The sequence below is a fragment of the Corvus moneduloides genome, chromosome 2, assembly GCF_009650955.1.
Source record: "Corvus moneduloides isolate bCorMon1 chromosome 2, bCorMon1.pri, whole genome shotgun sequence".
NCBI lineage: Eukaryota > Metazoa > Chordata > Aves > Passeriformes > Corvidae > Corvus > Corvus moneduloides.
In genome coordinates this window covers 93,625,659-93,644,120 of record NC_045477.1, presented here as the reverse complement: position 1 = coordinate 93,644,120, position 18,462 = coordinate 93,625,659, and the positions used below count along the sequence as shown (strand labels likewise).

Below are 18,462 nucleotides of genomic sequence, written 5' to 3'. Positions count from 1 at the left end.
AAATACTCTTCCATTGATTACACTGCATTTGCCTTTTCCTTCTGAAGCTGCCAAGTTTTCAGGAGCAAACCTCTAGCCAACTAATCATTTGTGGAGTTGTTGGGATTTATTGGTTTTTTTTTAATAAAGAGCAACCAGCACATCTGTCTCTATGGGATTTCTTTTATTGTACCACCAAAAAAAAATAGTGTGTTTTCCTATGTGACTTGCAAAAAAAACAGTTTCCAAGGAGAGAAAATAGAGACAAAATTCAGCTTCAAAATTAAGCCCCCTGATAAAAGGATAAGCCATCTCATGTCGTGCTACATTGAATTAGCTAGCTAACAATCAACCATGATAACCAAAACCTTTCTCTCACACTCACTTTCACACAAGGACTCAAAATGTCTACATAACCATACTAAATGTGGTTGTTTGAAAGAAAGTATCAGGTAAACCAATGGTGACTCAGAATCATCTGTCTTCTCTTAAGAGTCTTTAGGAGTCTCATTTAGTGGAGAAATGGGAAAATTTTTATCTTAAATACTGTGGCCAATCTCTGAAAAGAACTATGAAAAAAAGCAGCCAGAAATCATAACAGCACATTCACAGAAAGAAAAAAAGAAAAATACCAGCACAAATTGCAAATCAATTTACTTTTATGTAGTACTGCAAATCCTAGTCATTAGTTTGTTTAGTTTTTTTATTTCAAAGCATATGAAATAAGTAAGCTGAAAAAAACTACCACAGTTTCAACATCTTTTCCTTATTATTTTTCTCCTTCTACCTTGAAAATAAGAGGGTCCTGTTTTTAAACACAAATCTAAAAAAAGAAGGAAACTAATTTTAAATACTTTTTTTGAGCCTGCTAAGTCTAAACACTTGAAAATTATGATTATCTGAATTCTCTAAGTCCCTAAATTTATTTTTAAAAGTTCCAGCCTAAATATTACACATTTCCAAAGAAGACTGATTCAACCCTTACTAGGACAATAGTGTTTCATCTGATGGATCTATCCTGTTCCCAGTTTTCCTGGTGACACCTCAGAACAAGCCTCTAGTCAGTGAAGGCTCTGGAAAACTACACAGTTGTGAACCCCACAGCCAGGAGAATGAGAAGTAAGGAGTATTTACTACCCCTTTACAAAGAAAAAAGTACCATGAAATGCTATTGGAAATCTTTCCCTTTGATTATATATTCCCACTCCTAGATTTTGCTTTCTCTCCCATCAATACAGCCCAATGAAGAATATTCTAGATATACATACCTCTGAGACTCAGCTGAAAGGAATTCAGTGACAGATGCTATCCTGGCAATAAACATGATGTAAGAACCTACTTGACTTCAGAAAACAATTTTTAAAAAGCAAACAAAATTCTTATCTGCATTCAGATAATGTTCTTCAAAGCTGGAGCATGAAAACTCCTGCTGCATCAGACCACCTTGAAAAGGAAGCAGCATGTCATTTTCTCACAGTGATGCACACAGAAAGTAGATTGGGGTCCAGAAATACCAAGATACTCCCAAGCAGTTTGATATAGCCACATGCCTCTAACTTCTTTTTTCACATGTAGACATGATATAATTTCTTGCCATTAGCATCTGGTCATGTTTCAGAACTGGCCACTTTCCACTCTCCAGTATACCCAGCCCAAGCACAGTCCTTTGATAGACTCTCAGTGAGTTTCTGTGCATGCAGTTAGCAAAGTTGAGACACAGCATGAGAACATCTGGTTTCCAGAGTAGCAGCACAGTCTAGAAAGCTTCCCATTCTCAAGAAATCTGAACTATTTTCGTTTCCTAAGCATTTCAAGAGATTAAAAAGAAAACATATACCAGATATCACAGAATTGTTCAACAAATGTCTAAAAATCCACGGATTTCATTCCCTTCCATTTGCTGAACACATTTGGTACAAACTGTTCAGCAGAAACACATTCGGTGTTGTGAGTTTTAAATACACCTGCTATGTCATGTATTTTCCCCAACCCCTTCAAGAAGCAAGGGTAAGGTTGGGAGAAAAACTTGCACAGTGCAGATTCTTGCAGCAATAAGGAAGTCAGACAATTATGGAAAGGCAACAAGAAATGGAACAGAATGACTAGGAAAATGCTGATGACAGAAATAGACTTTTAATTTATCAACTGCATTTTTAATTTTTAAAGAAGGGACTTCATAGCTGTTTCTTCATACAACATTTATGTGGACCACAACTAGTTAATAGCCTAAAACATCACCATGTTTACTTCTAATATCTGATGGAGACTAACACAACAAATTGTGTCACTATCCAAAATCCATAACAGAAATAAAGTTGCACAGAGGTTTTTATTAGGGTGTAATTTATGGAAGGGATGAGAAGTTTTTACTCCTCAAAGAAAACATTTACTTTGTAATATAAAGACTGTGAAAGAAACATCCCAATTCAGAACTACTTTCTCATTATTATTTAAATAAGTGCTTCTTAATTTCCTTTTGCTGCAGAACTGTTTGAAGTTAGGGGCAACAAATACACTTCAGAATAAGGTACCTTTTTCCTGGATGGCATTTGATAGCGCACATTTTTCCAGAATCTTGTATTTGCTGAACAAGATTTCTCTGAGAAGTCCCCTTTCCATTGGATAGCTCCATGCTTTTGCTTAATGTATCTGATTGATTCTGGCATGATTGTGTAGTCCTGTATTTCACCCATTTCTATTAGAATCACTTGAATCCCATCACGGATGAGAGCATTATACATAGCTAGTTGTTGCTCAGAGGTGTCTTCTAACAGGCAGCAGCTAGATGTTTCTGATCCCAAAATAATCATCAGTCTTCTGCTTTGCTTAAGGGTTTCATCAGCAACACTGACCACAGCTGTAAGTGATGAAGGAACAATCAAAGTTTGCAAAGAAACTTTACAATTGTGGAAAATAGTTCTTAATTTTAAAATTGCACACGTGAAGCTGTGGCTAGATCAGAGCAGTGGCTGCTTCAAGATCTTTACACTGCCATTCATGATACATGATTCGTGATCGATTACATGACATAAAACTTACTAAAAAATTGGTTCCTCCTGCCCTCAGCAGAAGATATCATTCAAAAAAACTCAACAACATTATTAATGCTATTAAGTCTTCATTCATTCATCACTAAGAAGAAAGCACAGACCCTCACAACACCAGAACAGAATTTTCAGTAAGAAAAAAAAAGAAAAAGAAAAAAATTTGCATTGAGTAAATTATCCATTAAAACTAAACAAATACAGCTTTCTTTTCCAAAAATGTGGTTTTAAATTGCATAGATAAACTTATAACCTGAGAACAATGTGTCAAAAGGCAACCTGTTTACTCTGCAAATTAAAGCATACCTTCTCCTGGTAAATCATCCCTTCCTAATATGAAAAGGTTATATCCACACTGTTTTTCTAAAACATCTGGGAGTATTCTACGAACAAAGGTTTCCAGACAACAGACACTTCTGCCTTCGCTGCTTTTTGTGTACAGGACATATGCATCATAGATTTTACCATCTAAAACAAACATAAACATTTCTATTAAAAAACTAAAATTCAGAAAAATGCCTTCATTGCAAAGTTTCATTTTGGACTGTTTAGAAATAGCAATGTGGGATGATTTCACCCATCTGACAGAATAACTTCACAGAAGTAAAATGCTCTACGAATCAAAATAAAGATGATCAGCCACAGAATCTGACAGAATCTGATGGGAAAGGTCCCATCATGGGGATGGAGGAGTCCCCATGTGAACTGGATGCAGGACCTGGGACCTGCAGGAAGGAGCTCCCAACCCCAGAGGTGCCAGGACATTTAAGAAATACCCTCTTACAGGACTGTCTTCACCAGTTCTCCTGAAAGAAACTCAACAGTAGTTATCTCCACTTCTGACTAACCACAAGAGAAGGTGGAAAAAAGGCAATTCTTTCTTGTAATAGTCCTGTAGGGGCTTTTCTCGGGTGGAGGAAAAGGCCAGAAGGCTTCTGAGGTTTTGAGAGTTAAGGCTGCATAGCAAGCAGGACTGAAAGAACCAAGCCAAAGTCAGATTTAACTCAACAAGTTAAAAACTTTGATTTTTTTTTTTTCCTTTTAATTAGAACTCTAATGCGGTAATATAGTACAACTGAACTTTTGACCAGGAGTTGAAACTACTTTTCCATGAAAACTTTTAGGACAGCCATGAGTAAACATTAACTATCTTAATGTATGTAATCCATTCACTTTCAAGACATGGGGAACTTCAGACAGTCTAGTTCTGAGAACTGGTATGAAATATATCTATGATGTTGCACTTATTTCAAATTTTTCACACCTGTCCAATATATTTGTCTACAGTACATTGAACTACAACACATTAGAAGAATCCCAGAACATGGAATTAGCAGTATATTTTCTCTTTGATATGTCAACATCATAACTGACAGGATTTAGAAGGAAAGTGAAGGTAACAGAGAGAAACTGCAAAATGAAAAAAAACCAACAAAATTAATCTCTGACAAATGAGTCTGATTTTCAAAATAAATACTTAATACACATCTTTAAACATCCAGTTTACAGGATGTAGCTCTGCTGACACCTATTGTTCATCATCAGAGTGACCATAAATCTGCATGTAAAGAAACTACAGAAACGCAAAAAGCAACATGCTCATTTTGGAATAACCTATAGTTGTTTTTCACTTATCTCACTATGATTGTCTTCAATATTACACAGTTTTTATTACCTCAAGCATAATTATCTATTTTACCTATATGACTGAAAAAAAATCCTGCACAAAATTTCTTTGTGCATATCTGAAAATTCCTTATGGAAGTTCCATGTACATTGTACTAAATAATTATTTCTCAGAAGTAATAGCAGGTGAAAAAAATCAATAAGTTAATTACACTTACTTACCTGGTCACACTCACATACCTTCCTTACTTGTAAGGGCACAGACAGAATTACGGTACCAAAGCATCAAATCAATCTTGAACATCTTGTAGATTATTAAAGTAATAAATGTTAAAATTAACAAAGACACAAGCCCTCCAGTCAGCCATCTTTGTATATCGGGAACTGCACAAAAATAGAAGAAATTTTTTTTTTAAATGTTGAATTTGTCCAAATCTGATCTTTCACATAAATTCAATACAAATTTGAATATTACACTTTTCATTCTATTTACCTTTTTTTAAAATAGTGATAAATACAATATTATAGTGATTCCTTCCCTACGCACAGGTACATGCATACTGCAAACTGTAACACCTCTGTTCTCTTTTAACTTGATACACCACAATTTGGTATCAAAACACCTTCTGGGGAAGTAAAGATAGTCACAGGCCTCAAAAATAACAGTATTTCTTACCTTTGTGTTTTATTATAATATAGGATGCAACTTGCCCAAAGGCATTTGAAGCTTGACAGACAAATGGCTGCTCATAATCTTCACTGCTCACTTCTGAAATTATTAGCTTCACAGAATGCATGGGGCGCCCATCGTAAGAAGTTTCTCCCCTGTCCAAAAGGTGACAAATAAAACCATAAAACCACAGCCCTTTCTGGAATGGCTTCATCTCTGACATCTGCAGCACAACAATGGTTATTTCCTTCTGCAAATGTCAACAGCACTTCACAACAGATGAAAAATTACATAATATGAAAGAAACACAAACAGTCAGACCTCTCCTCGTACTGACATTTAGCATATGCTTTAGAAAGCATCAAGATATCAAGATGTTATCTTATCTGCAGCTGTGTTTCCCCTGTGTTTCTATATTTTGAAGTTCAAAAATATGCCTTACAAACCTAAATAAACTCTTGTTATGGACTTCCCAATCTCTGTGAGAGTAGATGGAAAGAGATACTTCACAACAGAATACAACACTGAAAGAGGCCCTGGACAAGGCATCATCTTGTGTTCAGCAGCTCTGGGACAGGGAGGACATCAAAACTGGTGACATGTGGCAGACAACACCAATTCACAACGTGATTCCAGCCACAGGGAGTGGAGTTTAGAGCGTGCTTCACCCCCATGGGTCAGAACAGACTCATAACAGCTGGTTGTCTCAGGCTGCACCATTAAGAGACACAGATTATCCCCCACGCATTGTTCAAGGATGAAAAAAAGCTCATACAGCACATTCAGTTAGCTGTGTACCATGACATGTGACTAGTGTGAGAACTAAACTTTTTAACCACCAGCAAAATAAGGGACACCATTACCTTGTTAACAGCAGACCTCAAATGCAAAAATAACTAACTAGTCTACTTTGTCAAGCACTATTCTTTCCTGAAAGCATAGTCTAGTTACCACTTAAAACACAAAATAAAAGCTTGAAACATATCACAAAGGGCATACATAGGCCCACATGAATCACTTTCTAAGCAAAGAGTTGCAGTAATTTGAACACTGTAACAGGGAATGAATGAACCAACATCACCAGTGCAAATGACTAATGGTTGCAAAGATGACCCTGTAAGTGCTAGGAAGTACAAAAAGTAACATTGCTTTTACAATATCAATTCAGTGACCATGTATCTCTGCATTACGGCCCAATAGTTTATGGCATTACAATTCTTTATGATGTATAATATAATACTTTCGTATAGTGTTTTCTCTTGGTGAGCACCCAAATAATTCAACATTTTATTTCTCCCTTTTTTTATGATGAAAACTAATTTCTTGCAACTGTATTCTTACTTGGAGGACATTATTCTCTTTCCTTAATTGATTTTTTGGTAACAGATAGTGGTCCAGAATTTACAAAAATTATCACATTTTTTTATTCACAGCGCCACCATAAGGGCTGGCAATAAAACCTGAAATTTTCAGATCAAAGCCTGTAATGTCTAAGAAAATTTCAGATTCCCTCTTGCTCCAATTTGGGTTTGTTTTTCCAGTCAGGTATAATTTCTCTTCTTCTAATTCCATTTAACCTGCTTTTCACCATGGCCTTGTTTCTCACTTGCCCTTCATATACTTTACTCAGTCCAAGTCCCCCAAAACCCAGCTCGTCACCAGAAATCTGTCTCCCTTTTCTCTTCTGACCCCTAAGCTTCAGTACAAATGCCCTCAATTAAGTCTTCCATTAGCTCTTCAGCTGATCTCAGTTAAATTTCTCTAAATTAACTCTCTTAAACCTAGAAATCTCAATTTTTCCTGTATAGCACAGATTTGTCCTCTTGCAACCTTTCAGAGAGGCGGATGTGGAACACAGAAGAAAGAGACAGTCTGAAGATCATGCACCTGAACACGCCTGATCCGACCAAAAGAGGTCTCTGCCAGGCCAGAGCCTGCTCAAAAGAGACTGTATTACAATTATGGGACTGTAACAAAACACCTTTTCCCAACACTGGAAATTAAGACAGATTTTTTACAATGAGCAAGAAAAGCACAATCCCATGGGAAGCCCATGTGCTTACTATGCTTCAAGTTTCTATTTCAAAGCAGGAAGCAAGTCGGAGAAGGCAATCATTAGGAGTTTTTAAGAAGAATGCTATTTAAATCAAGGGAGGAATGCTGCTAAATGTCTTAATGTCAGAGGGAGGAAGTTCGACTTTGGTTGCCAACACAGTATTTTCTTATCTGAAAATATACTTACTCATAGGGACTTGCAAAAATTCTGCTCATATAAAATACATCAATATACACACCGTTGCCTGTCCAGTACACCTCATACCCATCAGCACCTGTTGTATTGCAATCCACAGTAACCTGTGAGCCTATAAAATTGTGTTACAAAGTAAAGAGTTAATTTCCATAACCTAGTTAAAGTCTATACAGTTCTGTCCACAGATTCACACACACACCAGCTAAGGATGGTACTAAACCCCTTCAGAAAAGTTACTCTAACACAGGGTCTATATTCTCAGTGATCTGCAGCTCCAGAAAGAGAATGGTAGGATGGAAGAAGCTGAATCCAGGAAGAAGATGCTTCCCCTGGGGCATCACTTTGCCTGCAGATTTGAGATGGACCTGTTCTTAGAATCTCTTTCACAGTGATGAAAAGCAACAGATGTGACACATAATCACTTGGGTTCCCTACAGCTTTCCTTGCATCTGAGAAATTTCTTTAGGCCTTTGTAAGCAACATGCATCATTTCTTTCCCTCTCACCCCTCATTCCTCCTTTGGGAGAACAACATAGGGAAACTGAGCTGGTCACTGAACTAGTTTTTTCTGAAAATAAAGCCAAGAAAGCACAGAATAGGACACTCCTTGAGAATACATTTTCACTAGGATACAAATTCATATTTTCTGACAGATAAAACTACTTACCGAGTTCCACTTCAATGGAGTTGTTTCTTGGGTAAAATATTTCTGGAGGCTTTTTTGGTGGGGTCACTAAGCAAAAGAAAGAAAGTGCTTTTCAGAAAACCAGGGGCAGTTAAGTCTGTTCTATGTTCTATAACCTAAGTACAACCTAAAAACACCCCCTTACTAAAGACAAGGTTGTCAGCCATTTTATAACAAAATATCACTCAATACTGAAAGTATCACATCTCAGGTAGTTATTATTTCTGACTTGAAGCTAAACTATCCTTCACTCCATCTCTTCCAAAATGTAATGCCACAAATCTCCACACACTTGTGGTGGTCTGGCTGTTCCATGGCATAAAAACTCTGTAATATTGCATACACAGCTGCTGAGAAGGGTATGAGTATCTAGAGTATTAACTGTCTACAGTCTGGATAGCCTGTCACCAAGCGTCCCACAGATACAAACTGCAGCCAAGTACTTTTAGAGTACAGTTCATCTGTTTTAGACTTCTGCTATTCATAAGAGGAAATTTCATTTCTATACTCTAGTTAAGTACCTTAAAGTTCTTCCCACAGTGCTATCTATAAGGAACTATAATACCAGTGACTACTTTTAGATGTTTACAATTAAGAGTACATATATGACACCCTCCAAGCAAACATATAAATCATAAAGCATCTCATCTGAGCCCCCTAGCAAAGTATACAGGATTATCCTGAATGTATTCTTCCCTTTTCCTTCTGAAAAATGGGTCCGCATTATTATTTGGACCTCGAATTAGTATAAACTTGTTCAGCTGGAGTCTTCAAAAACCACTGAGCTACCTCCAGTCACTTGCAGCAAAGGAGTGATATGATTTTGTCTCTACTGAGAGGTAGAAGCTGAAATTTCATTAACAGAGAAGTTCTAGGGACAAATTTTGAGACCAGAATGATCATTTCATTTGATCCAACCCTATGTTCCTCAATTTTGTTTATCCATATCATATACATATGACATTATATATATGAATGATACATGCTCATATATATTCATACACACACACCTATATACATACATATGTATGCATATATATGCACACAGAAAAAACAGGCAAGGCTCTTGCATTAGGAGGATGATGTGAAAGAGAAAATAATGTGGGCAGGATAGAGGGCACAGTAGAAAGTATTGTGCCACCAAGCCTTACAGGGCATCTGTTCAGGGACTTAGGCAACTGGTCTGGATAGCAGATCTTTGACAAGACTGCAACTTTGAAAAAGGGAACAGATCTTCAACAACAGACAGAATATAAATACCCTCAGTCAGCATTTATTTCCTTTACATTTAGGTGAAAAACAGTAGCCCTAGGCATTCCAATCCACAGATTAGGTCTTTCCACTTTAGTCTTTAGAAATTAGCGACAAAAGTTTGGAGTTGTTAAGAGCACAGAGTGAAATTATTTACTCACCTTCTACAATCAGACTGATGTCTCGTGAAATGTTATATTGTTTCCCATTGTAGGTATATGCTGTTTCACACGTATAGTTTCCTTGATCATGTACAGTCACATTAAAAATTATAAGGTCACGGTTTGAGAGGGCAAACCTTTTTCCTTCCAGCAGCTGGCAGTCCTAAAAGCATGTAGAGAACTATGTTAATTCATATCACTGTATATTTCCATGGTTTTTCTCTCTTTAATACAATCTGAAGTTTCAATGGACCACAGCATAAGGATGGATGGCCTGCAGAGGCTGACGAAGAGTGAGGGCAGTGGAATATAAAGAAATGCACTCTTCACTTCAGCTGAGATTTTAATTTAAAGATATCCAGCTTCATTCCCTTTGGAAAACAACTTTCAATATTAGAGAAAAAAGAAAGTAAAATGTGGGTTGTCAGTATTTGCAAAAGTATTCATCAATGAAGAATCACCCAATAATTAGACTTCATTTTTTAAGGAACCTCAGTACTACTGGTACGATACGGACTGCATGGGCCTGAGGCAGGAATTTGGCAGAAGGCACTACATTCTTGTGACAGAAAGAGCCTTTAAGAGAGAGTGAACACTAAATAGAATAATTTAGTAGAACGGTATTGAGCACCTAATAGATGTGCCATAGTAAATCTGTTTCCACACAAGGCAGGTTTTCCCTGGCAGGTAAACAGATGTCACCTGGGAGGTACGTGGTTCATCATCACTCCTACATCTCAGCTGAATTTCTGCCCTGATAATCAAAAAAACCTTTAAAAGATAGAAAGTCCTAATCCTCTTCTAATTTGTTTTAAAAGCATTTTTCTCCAATTTACAGAAAACCTTTAGTTCTTCTGGTCCACTTCTCAAAGATCAGTGATTTTTATTTTAAATAATGGCCAGCTATAAGACAGTACAAAACACCATGTTCTCACCTTATACCAACGAACAGGCTGAATAATCTTCTCATTCCTGAAATAATCCAAGTGCGGACACACAACCTTTGCAGATGATGATGTGAATATCACCTCCTCTACAGCAAATTTTTCATTTAAGCATAAACCATCAATCCTCTTGAAAACTGTTACTTTTGTACACATTTTCTTGCAGCTTGTCAAATTTCTGCGATTAATAGAACATAATTAAATTAACCTATTTCGCATATTTTGCAGGTCAAAAATGTATGGCATTCTTTTTGGAGAAGAGAAGAAAAAGGGTTTACAGTTTCTTTAACAGATTTACTTTTGCCTACAAGGAAAAAAACCCCAAAACTAGTCTTAATTTCCCCAAACTAAGTTAGTTTTTGTAGATGCACTCCCTCTTCTTCATTAGTATTTCTCTTACCCTCAAAATTTTACTTGCTTTCTAAAAGTTACTCACTTTGCAACTCATTTCTGTAAAAATAATTTTTTTTTTAATTTTCACCTTATGACACATTCATAATCTCCAGAATCTTCTAACATTGCAGGAAGAAACCAAATTAAATTCTTCTCCTGATGAATTCTAGACAGTTTGTCTCTAGGCACAGCTGTCTGGTTTCCAACTTTATACCATGTTAAGTTGTAGTCTCCACTTTTCAAGCTCTTTTCCAGTGAACATTTAATAGCAAGAGGCTGCCCATCAAGCACAAGACTTTGCCTCAACATCACGTCATAGGCTTCACATTTCTCTAAAGGAAAGAGATAAACATTAAAGAAAAACTCAAACACCCCACACGAATATACTAAACTCATTTCCTGATTATATTTATAAAATTCATTGGAGTTTTCACCTCCATTCTCAAGTCAGCTACTAAAAATACAATTTTAATCCCTTATCTTTACAGCTGAGAGAGTACTACTCAGTGGCACACAGATATAGTTATGCCACTAAAATGAAATGCTGTTTTTTGAATGCAATCTTTACACTCAGTAGATTGTCTTTGTTTGCAGCAGACTTGTCACTTGCATGTTTTTTTTCAGATGCAAACTACTAAAGTACTTGTGTTTCTGTTTCATGGGCATGTACACAAACACACACATGCACACAAATTTCACATTTAATGTCTTTATTTTTTAACTTCACTTAACTGTGGTCAGAGTAATCCTTTAAGACACACTATGCTTTTGATACCTAAACTTCCTAAGAGAACACTGAAGTTAAAGATTGTGTTGTACAAATATTAAGTTTGCTGTGGGAATTTCAACTCACCCTTTATTTTATGAACATTTAGAGAGGAATCATTACAATCACCAATGAGCTCATTTTCTTTACTCCTGACACAGACTCATGCAGGAAAGAGCAACACCAAGAGTTCCGTTTGGGCTTTTTTTTTTTTTCCCTGCAGTATGACTAAAAAGGCACCAACTCTGGATACCATGGTCACATTCCCAAGTCAGTAATATATTTATCTAAACTTCCTTGCTTTGTTATTATATAAGGACTGCCACAGGCAGTCATGCAAGTGTCTGTTTAGCCCAATATCCTGTCTCTGATAGCAACCAGTGCCAAATGTGCAGAAGAGAGGTCACAACAAATACTATACTACTTTGATTTCGGCCCCTTTCTTTCCTCTTACCTTCTGCATGAAAAAACATTCGCTGGATTTTATAAATTCTCTGAGTATCATGCATTTCTTGTTTTAAGGAATGGTAAAATTCCTCTCATCTGCCTCTTCTGCAGTATTTACATTTTTATAGACTGTCATCCCATCTTGCTTCTGTCTCTAACTCAGAGTCCTCCTTCATTTAGAGACTTCCCATATGGAAGCCATCCTATATCAGACAACACTGTCACTCCACCTCTTCTGATACCATATTTCTGAGATGGAGACACCAGAACTGCAGAGTTCAACTGGCACATATTCACTATGGGGTTAACTATGGGGTTAAAGGGTAGCATAATGAGCCACCAATGCTCCCTCATGGCAAAAAAAGGCTAACAGGGTCCTGGGATGCATTAGGACCTGCCAGATTTGAATTTACTGGAGAGAGTCCAGCACATGGCCACAAAAATGATTAAAGGAGTAAAGCACCTCTCACTTCATTAGAGGATGAAAGAGCAGGAACTGCTCAACCTAGAAAAGAGAAAGTCTGAGGAGTGTGTGGGTGGATCTTATCAATGTGTGTAAATACCTGATGGGAGGGAACGAAGAACAAATAGACAGACTTTGCCAGCTTTACCCACTGACAGGACAAGAGGCAATGAGCACAAACCAAAGCATAAAACATTCTATCTGAACACAAGAAAAGACTATTTTTTACTGTAAGGACAATCAAACACTGGAACAAGATGCCCAAAGAAGTTGTGCAGTCTCCATCTGCAGAGATATTCAAAAGCCTCACCCTATGAGCTTAGACTAGATAATGCCAAGAGTTCCTTTCCAACCTAAGTGATTCTGTGATACATTAGTACATAAAATACCACGTATTATGTTTTATAAGAGAGGTTCCTGCTCTTGGGACTATGTAAAAAAACTCATTGGCATGCATGTACATTTTACTATTACTGTCATATTCACAGAAAGTTAGTACTACTTGTGTGGAAAAAAAAAAACAGTTCCAGAACAAAATTTTCCATAGCCACCAATAAACTTACTTGCAATAATTAAAGACAGAAATGCTGTTGCAATGTTACATGAAAACAGTGTTTTTGCTGTGGTGTTTCCCTGCAGAAATGGAAAGAGAACTTTCAAATAGTGATTCCCAATATGAATTTCCACAATTTAAAGTAAACACTTGCATCACACAATTAACATATTACACAATTAATACAGGAATTACATAGTTAATAGAGGACCCATGAAATATAGGAATTGCCTTTGACTTGTTTTGAGCCTGTTACCTGCTTGTTTTACCTGACAGCTCCTAATTATTACACCAGAAGAAAAAAAATGAGTGAACATTTCCTACTTCAGCTTGTCAAGCACTTGATTTTTTTACATCTCTAGCACACTCCTTCCTGCCCCTTCCTTTCTCAAGCTACAGTCTTAGATTGTCTAACCCTCCCTTGGATGGAATCTGATTTCATAATTCTGACATTTTTTGCTACCCACTTCTGTACTGCATCCAGTTATGCTACAGCCTGTCTGAGATGGGGAGGACAGGCTGTAGCATACAGTCTTAAAAACATAAGGCACTATGGATTTATAAACTAAGACAGTTACTGGTTTTTTATGGAATTTTCCCCTAGTGATTTCTAACCATATCTTTGTTCTTTGAGTACTACTGAGTATTGACCTGATATTCCCATGAGCCTACGTAGTAAAGTTTCAAGATCTCATCATTGAGTGCCAAGAATGAGGCAAACTCAGTCAGCTGTTGAGCACATGTTGTTAAGATTTTGGCCATATGTTTTCATTTTAAATTTTCTTTACATTTCTCCACAACAATCTTCTTCTGCCATTATTACCCAGTCATTTACTATCATAACATCTTTCTGCCATTCTTTGCAATTTACACCTCCATATTCTAGCCTGAATAGCTTTGTATCATTGGCAAATTCTGCCACTGAAACAGATTCCCTCTGTCTCTATCATCAAAATACACGCTGAGCAGAAGAGTTGTTTGGGACTCTAGCAGTGATATTTCTTCACCTAAAATCTAGGCATTTATCCTTTACATGCTTACTTATATACTTGAGAATGACTGTCAGGACTCTTTAGTAGTCCTCTGATCCCTAATGTGTTTGGAGAAGGATCTATTAGTGGCATGTCTCGGACAAGTTGATCCTTAATCTGACCTGCCTTACTGGTTTTTCTTTTCTATTCAGCCTACCACAGTGTTTTACAGCACAGTGAGAGGACAAGTGCAACCATTCCAGCTGAAGGATGAGCAGGAGAACTCCCACCCTGTTGTGACATACATTTAGCTGATCACCATTTTCTACTAGAGTCAAAGATGACACTTCCGGCTGTCGTGTCTTGCTCCACCAGACTGACTCAGAAGCGTGCCATGTATTGAGTCATCCACACTGCTTCTTGCACAGCCTGCTTCCCTTCTTCCCTTTCTCTTTCCTCCTTGCAAATTTCTATTTAAATTACCAGGCAGGTATTTTCTTGCCTAAGATGGGATGAGTCCATGAAAGAATCTTGAGCATAGAAATACGCAAAACATTAAAATCTCTGGAGGTAGGTTATGCGTGTTTGTACAAAAGCTACAACTTTTTCTGTGGATACAATATTGCTGCTAGCAAGAATTTTCTTGCTTCTTTCTAAGCCCGTGGGATACTTTTCTCTCTCACGAGGAGATTAGCAGAAGTTCTATAAACTATGAACACCTGCGACCTTGTAGAACTATGTTTATGGTACAGTAGAAAAATATTTTGACAATGGATGTTTAGGATTTTTAGCCAATCCACCCAGGGGGTGGCTGATCCTTTGTCCAATTAGACTATGAAGAAAAAAGTCTATAAAAGAGTTTGTAAAATAATTAAATAAATCAATCTTGCTGCACAATTCCTGCCTGTTGGATCTCTCTCCTCCTCCCTACGGCTGTGGGATACAGTAATATTTTTCCGTTAGTTGTGATGCATGGTAAATCCTAAAAATCTATCATTTTTAATTTTAAAAACGATGGAAATATTGTAATGGAAATAATTTAAAGATACAACAGGATTGAATAGACTCCACTTATGAGCAGGTATTTTCTTTATGACTTCTCTGAATCACTGTTTTTTCACAAACTTTGTTCTATTAAAACACTACCTTGCTCTAGTGTTCTGTCTCGCACAAGCTCTCTCAAGAAGTTTTTTGTCCCACCAATAGATTCAGCAGATGCAGAAGTAGTATTTTAACACATCCTAAAAGAAAGTCTTCCAGGATCCTGCTAGAATTTCAATGTTTTTGCTTTCTATTTAAATTTATAATTTGCTCTTTTGTCAACATAGAAGACTTGCAAACATATATACAGCCTTGTGTAAAACCATACACACAGACTACTTTGAGGACACTTCCTCGTCTCTCACTTCTCACAATGAAAAATTTACATTTCTATGGAAGGTAGACACGATAGCAAAATTAGGCTCTTCTCTGTGCATGCATTCACATAAATAATGATTAACATAACATACATATGACTGCAGAATCAATTGCAAATGTTTTTCCTACCACATTCTGCCATGATAAACAGCTAAATTTCTCCCTTTTCCCAGCCATTCTGTCCACATCTTGAGCACTCAATCGACCTGTGGAGCTTTATCATTCAGGACAGACCAGCTCTAGTGATCTTTGACCAGATTTTCCAGAGGGGAAAAAAAATTCCAGGTATGCGAAGCCATGTCCATAAAGTTTCACCCTGAAAGGAAATATTTTTATCAATTGCAGTTAAAAAAAAATTATTACAACCAACTCCCCTAAAAAAACCCATCAACTGTCTGAAAGAGGTCTTCAATGATACACACATCTAAATTACAATTACAGCATCCGTGATGGCATGTAGGCATAATTTTCATGAAAATTTCTCATTAAATCGGCATAAACACCTTTTCATCTGCTTTTTAGTCCTTTCAAAGCTGATCTACTCAACAAAAAAAAAAAGCCTCCTCGGCACTTCAAAGGATCACAGGTTTCACTGATTTTGGCAAACTTGTGGCAGGTTTCTTTGAATCTCTTATTCAAAAGCACAAACTTATTCAAACATGCAACAGTCCTGAGAACTGGGAGAACCAACAGGAAATCAGAGGATCACACTATTTCTGGTACATAAGCCTAGGAACATTTCAAATCATAAAAAATGCATAAATATATACATATATTCATATTCCCATAAATGCTTCTATTAACTGCAAGGTATGCCATGCCTCTTCTAGAGAGATTAATCAAGTGTCTCACTTTTGATCTAGAAAAAAATGATGACAACAAATACATATATTCCTTCGCTGGACATACCTAGTCAGTGTGGAAGAGCTGGGTTAGCCCCGTCGGGTTGTAGTGACAGTACTGCGACTCTCACGATAGCCGTGTTTCTGTGAAACGCTGGCATCCCTCAGCGGGCACGGCAGAAATCATTTTCCAACACTCTTCATTTAAATTGCGACGTATTCCTGGAATGATTCCCTTGGAAGGGGCTGCGGCTCCTGGGCGGTGCAGGGACCGCCGGCCCGGGCAGGGTGACCCGCCAGGCTCAGTGCCGAGGGGCAGCTGCGAAGAACAGGGGCTCGCTGGCTTTCTGTCAGGAACCGAGCTACGGACAGGGCTGACCTTTTATAAGAGGTTTCACTCCTACTCCTAAACTGTCTCCAGGCCCGAGTTTCCCCAGCAGACACTACCTCGGTCCGAGCCACCTCCCAGCCCCAGAAGAGGGGCGTCGGAGCAAGCGCGACCATCGGCGCAGCCCTACGGATCTCCTCCCGGATTGTGCCGCCTGGCTGACGCCGTCCGCCTGTCACCGGGCCCACGGAGAGCAGCGCTCCGCACCTGCCCGGCCCCCGCCGCCCGTACCCGCTGCCGCCCCGGACACCCCGGCTCTCGGCTGCCCCCGCCGCTGCACGCCGAGTGCCGGGGCCGGGCCAGGGCCCGGGGAATGCCCGGTGCTGCCTACCTGCTCCGCGGGGGCGGGCGAGCCCCGCTGCCGCCTCCCCGACAGCCCCGGCAGCCGCGGGACGGCGGCGCCGCTGCCCCGGCACGGACGGCTCCTCCCAGCGACGCCTCTCCTTCCCTCGCCTGCCGCCTGCAAACCTGGGTGTCCCCAGGACGGTGAGGTGGCCCCGGGGCAGGGCAGGGCCATCCCCCGTCCCCGCCCCGCCCCAGCGCAGGTAAGAGGTGCTGATTAAACGCAGGTTCCGAAAAACAAAGCGTTTGAGCAAAAGTCACTGTCGAAAAAAGACTGAGCTCAGCCAGCCATCCCAGCCCCTCGCTGCTGCGGGCTGGGCTCACCCTCCAAGTAAAGACTGCGAGATCGGAGGTGACTGAGGTTTGTTTGTTTGCTTGCTTGCTTGTTTTTAAGTACGAACAGCTGCAAACCACCCTAGTTGAAGAGACTGTGCCACTGGAAGAGAAGGAGCCCTTCAAGACTCTGCGGACGCTGTTGGCAGCACCATCTCGGGGACATCAGCCGATTTATTTGCTTCTTCAGTAGGCTGCTTTGTCTGCTTGGTTTGAGTTAACCAGACTGTCACTGAGATATTTGGAAGCTTGAACGTACAGGTTTAGTCTCATTTAGTCACTAAGCTTTTATCTACAAATCTTGCTAAGCAGTCCTGACATTTTATGGAGATTACTTAATTCGTGGCTGTTCTGGGAACAGTATGTTCTCTAGATTCTAGTGATTCTTAGTTCTCTGCTTCACTCTCACACCACAGCTGGAGCCAGAGTTTCTCAAAGCAGAAGTTCCTCAAACTATTTTGTTAAACACATAATCAAATATGGGCAATTTTAATGCTGTACTGCCACTTACTTGTTGACTAACTACTAAACTAGATATTAAGGCAGAGGAAAGCTCTTTCTAACGTTCCTCACAAAGCAGGTAGCAATCATGCCCTTTAGAACTATCAAGGTAGATGTTCTCATTATGGTTAAAAATACAAAATATAAATATAAAAATATAAAATATAAAATAAAAAATCATAACATTTGCTAAGCAAATTGCAAGTATTCTGCAAAAACTGTGGAGAATAATCCAGGCATGTCGTGTCCCTGTCTGTTTTTTCATTCTGCTTCTGGTACTTCTTTCATTGCATGTTCTGGTACTATTATATTTACCAAATGGAAACACGTTCAAACATGCTGCCCACTGCTTGGTAGCTGCAGATAAGTAAAGATGAAAGATTACGCCCTGCTATGCCTGCATATACTGTCTTCCATCAAAACAAGGTATGTA

At 38.6% G+C, this 18,462-nt stretch overlaps 1 protein-coding gene across 3 annotated transcripts; it reads right to left on the bottom strand.

Annotated features, from left to right (window-relative positions):
- Positions 1–148: 148 nt before the first annotated feature.
- LOC116440080 (interleukin-1 receptor-like 2) lies at positions 149–17,845 on the bottom strand. Of its 3 annotated transcripts, XM_032100398.1 has the most exons (13): positions 17,185–17,836; positions 16,533–16,784; positions 15,753–15,939; positions 13,244–13,313; positions 11,093–11,336; positions 10,603–10,789; positions 9,668–9,830; positions 8,238–8,303; positions 7,562–7,682; positions 5,326–5,474; positions 4,890–5,033; positions 3,330–3,491; positions 149–2,836 (listed from the first exon to the last, which is right to left on the bottom strand). In XM_032100398.1, exons 3-13 carry the CDS (start codon positions 15,798–15,800, stop codon positions 2,445–2,447), a joined length of 1,746 nt encoding a protein of 581 aa, XP_031956289.1. In that variant the 5' UTR covers positions 15,801–15,939; positions 16,533–16,784; positions 17,185–17,836; the 3' UTR covers positions 149–2,444. The 3 variants fall into 3 exon arrangements, with proteins under 3 accessions (XP_031956289.1, XP_031956291.1, XP_031956290.1); XM_032100400.1 differs by lacking the exon at positions 3,330–3,491 and having other exon boundaries at positions 17,185–17,845; XM_032100399.1 differs by lacking the exon at positions 16,533–16,784.
- Positions 17,846–18,462: the final 617 nt, after the last annotated feature.

Excerpts from the sequence above, each read along its gene's own strand:
- LOC116440080 (XM_032100398.1), bottom strand. The coding sequence starts at position 15,800 with ATGGCTGGGAAAAGGGAGAAATTTAGCTGTTTATCATGGCAGAATGTG. Across the intron at positions 5,034-5,325 it reads TATTATAATAAAACACAAAG|TTCCCGATATACAAAGATGG; the intron begins GTAAGAAATACT and ends ATTTTTGTGCAG. Across the intron at positions 2,837-3,329 it reads GGATGATTTACCAGGAGAAG|CTGTGGTCAGTGTTGCTGAT; the intron begins GTATGCTTTAAT and ends CATCACTTACAG.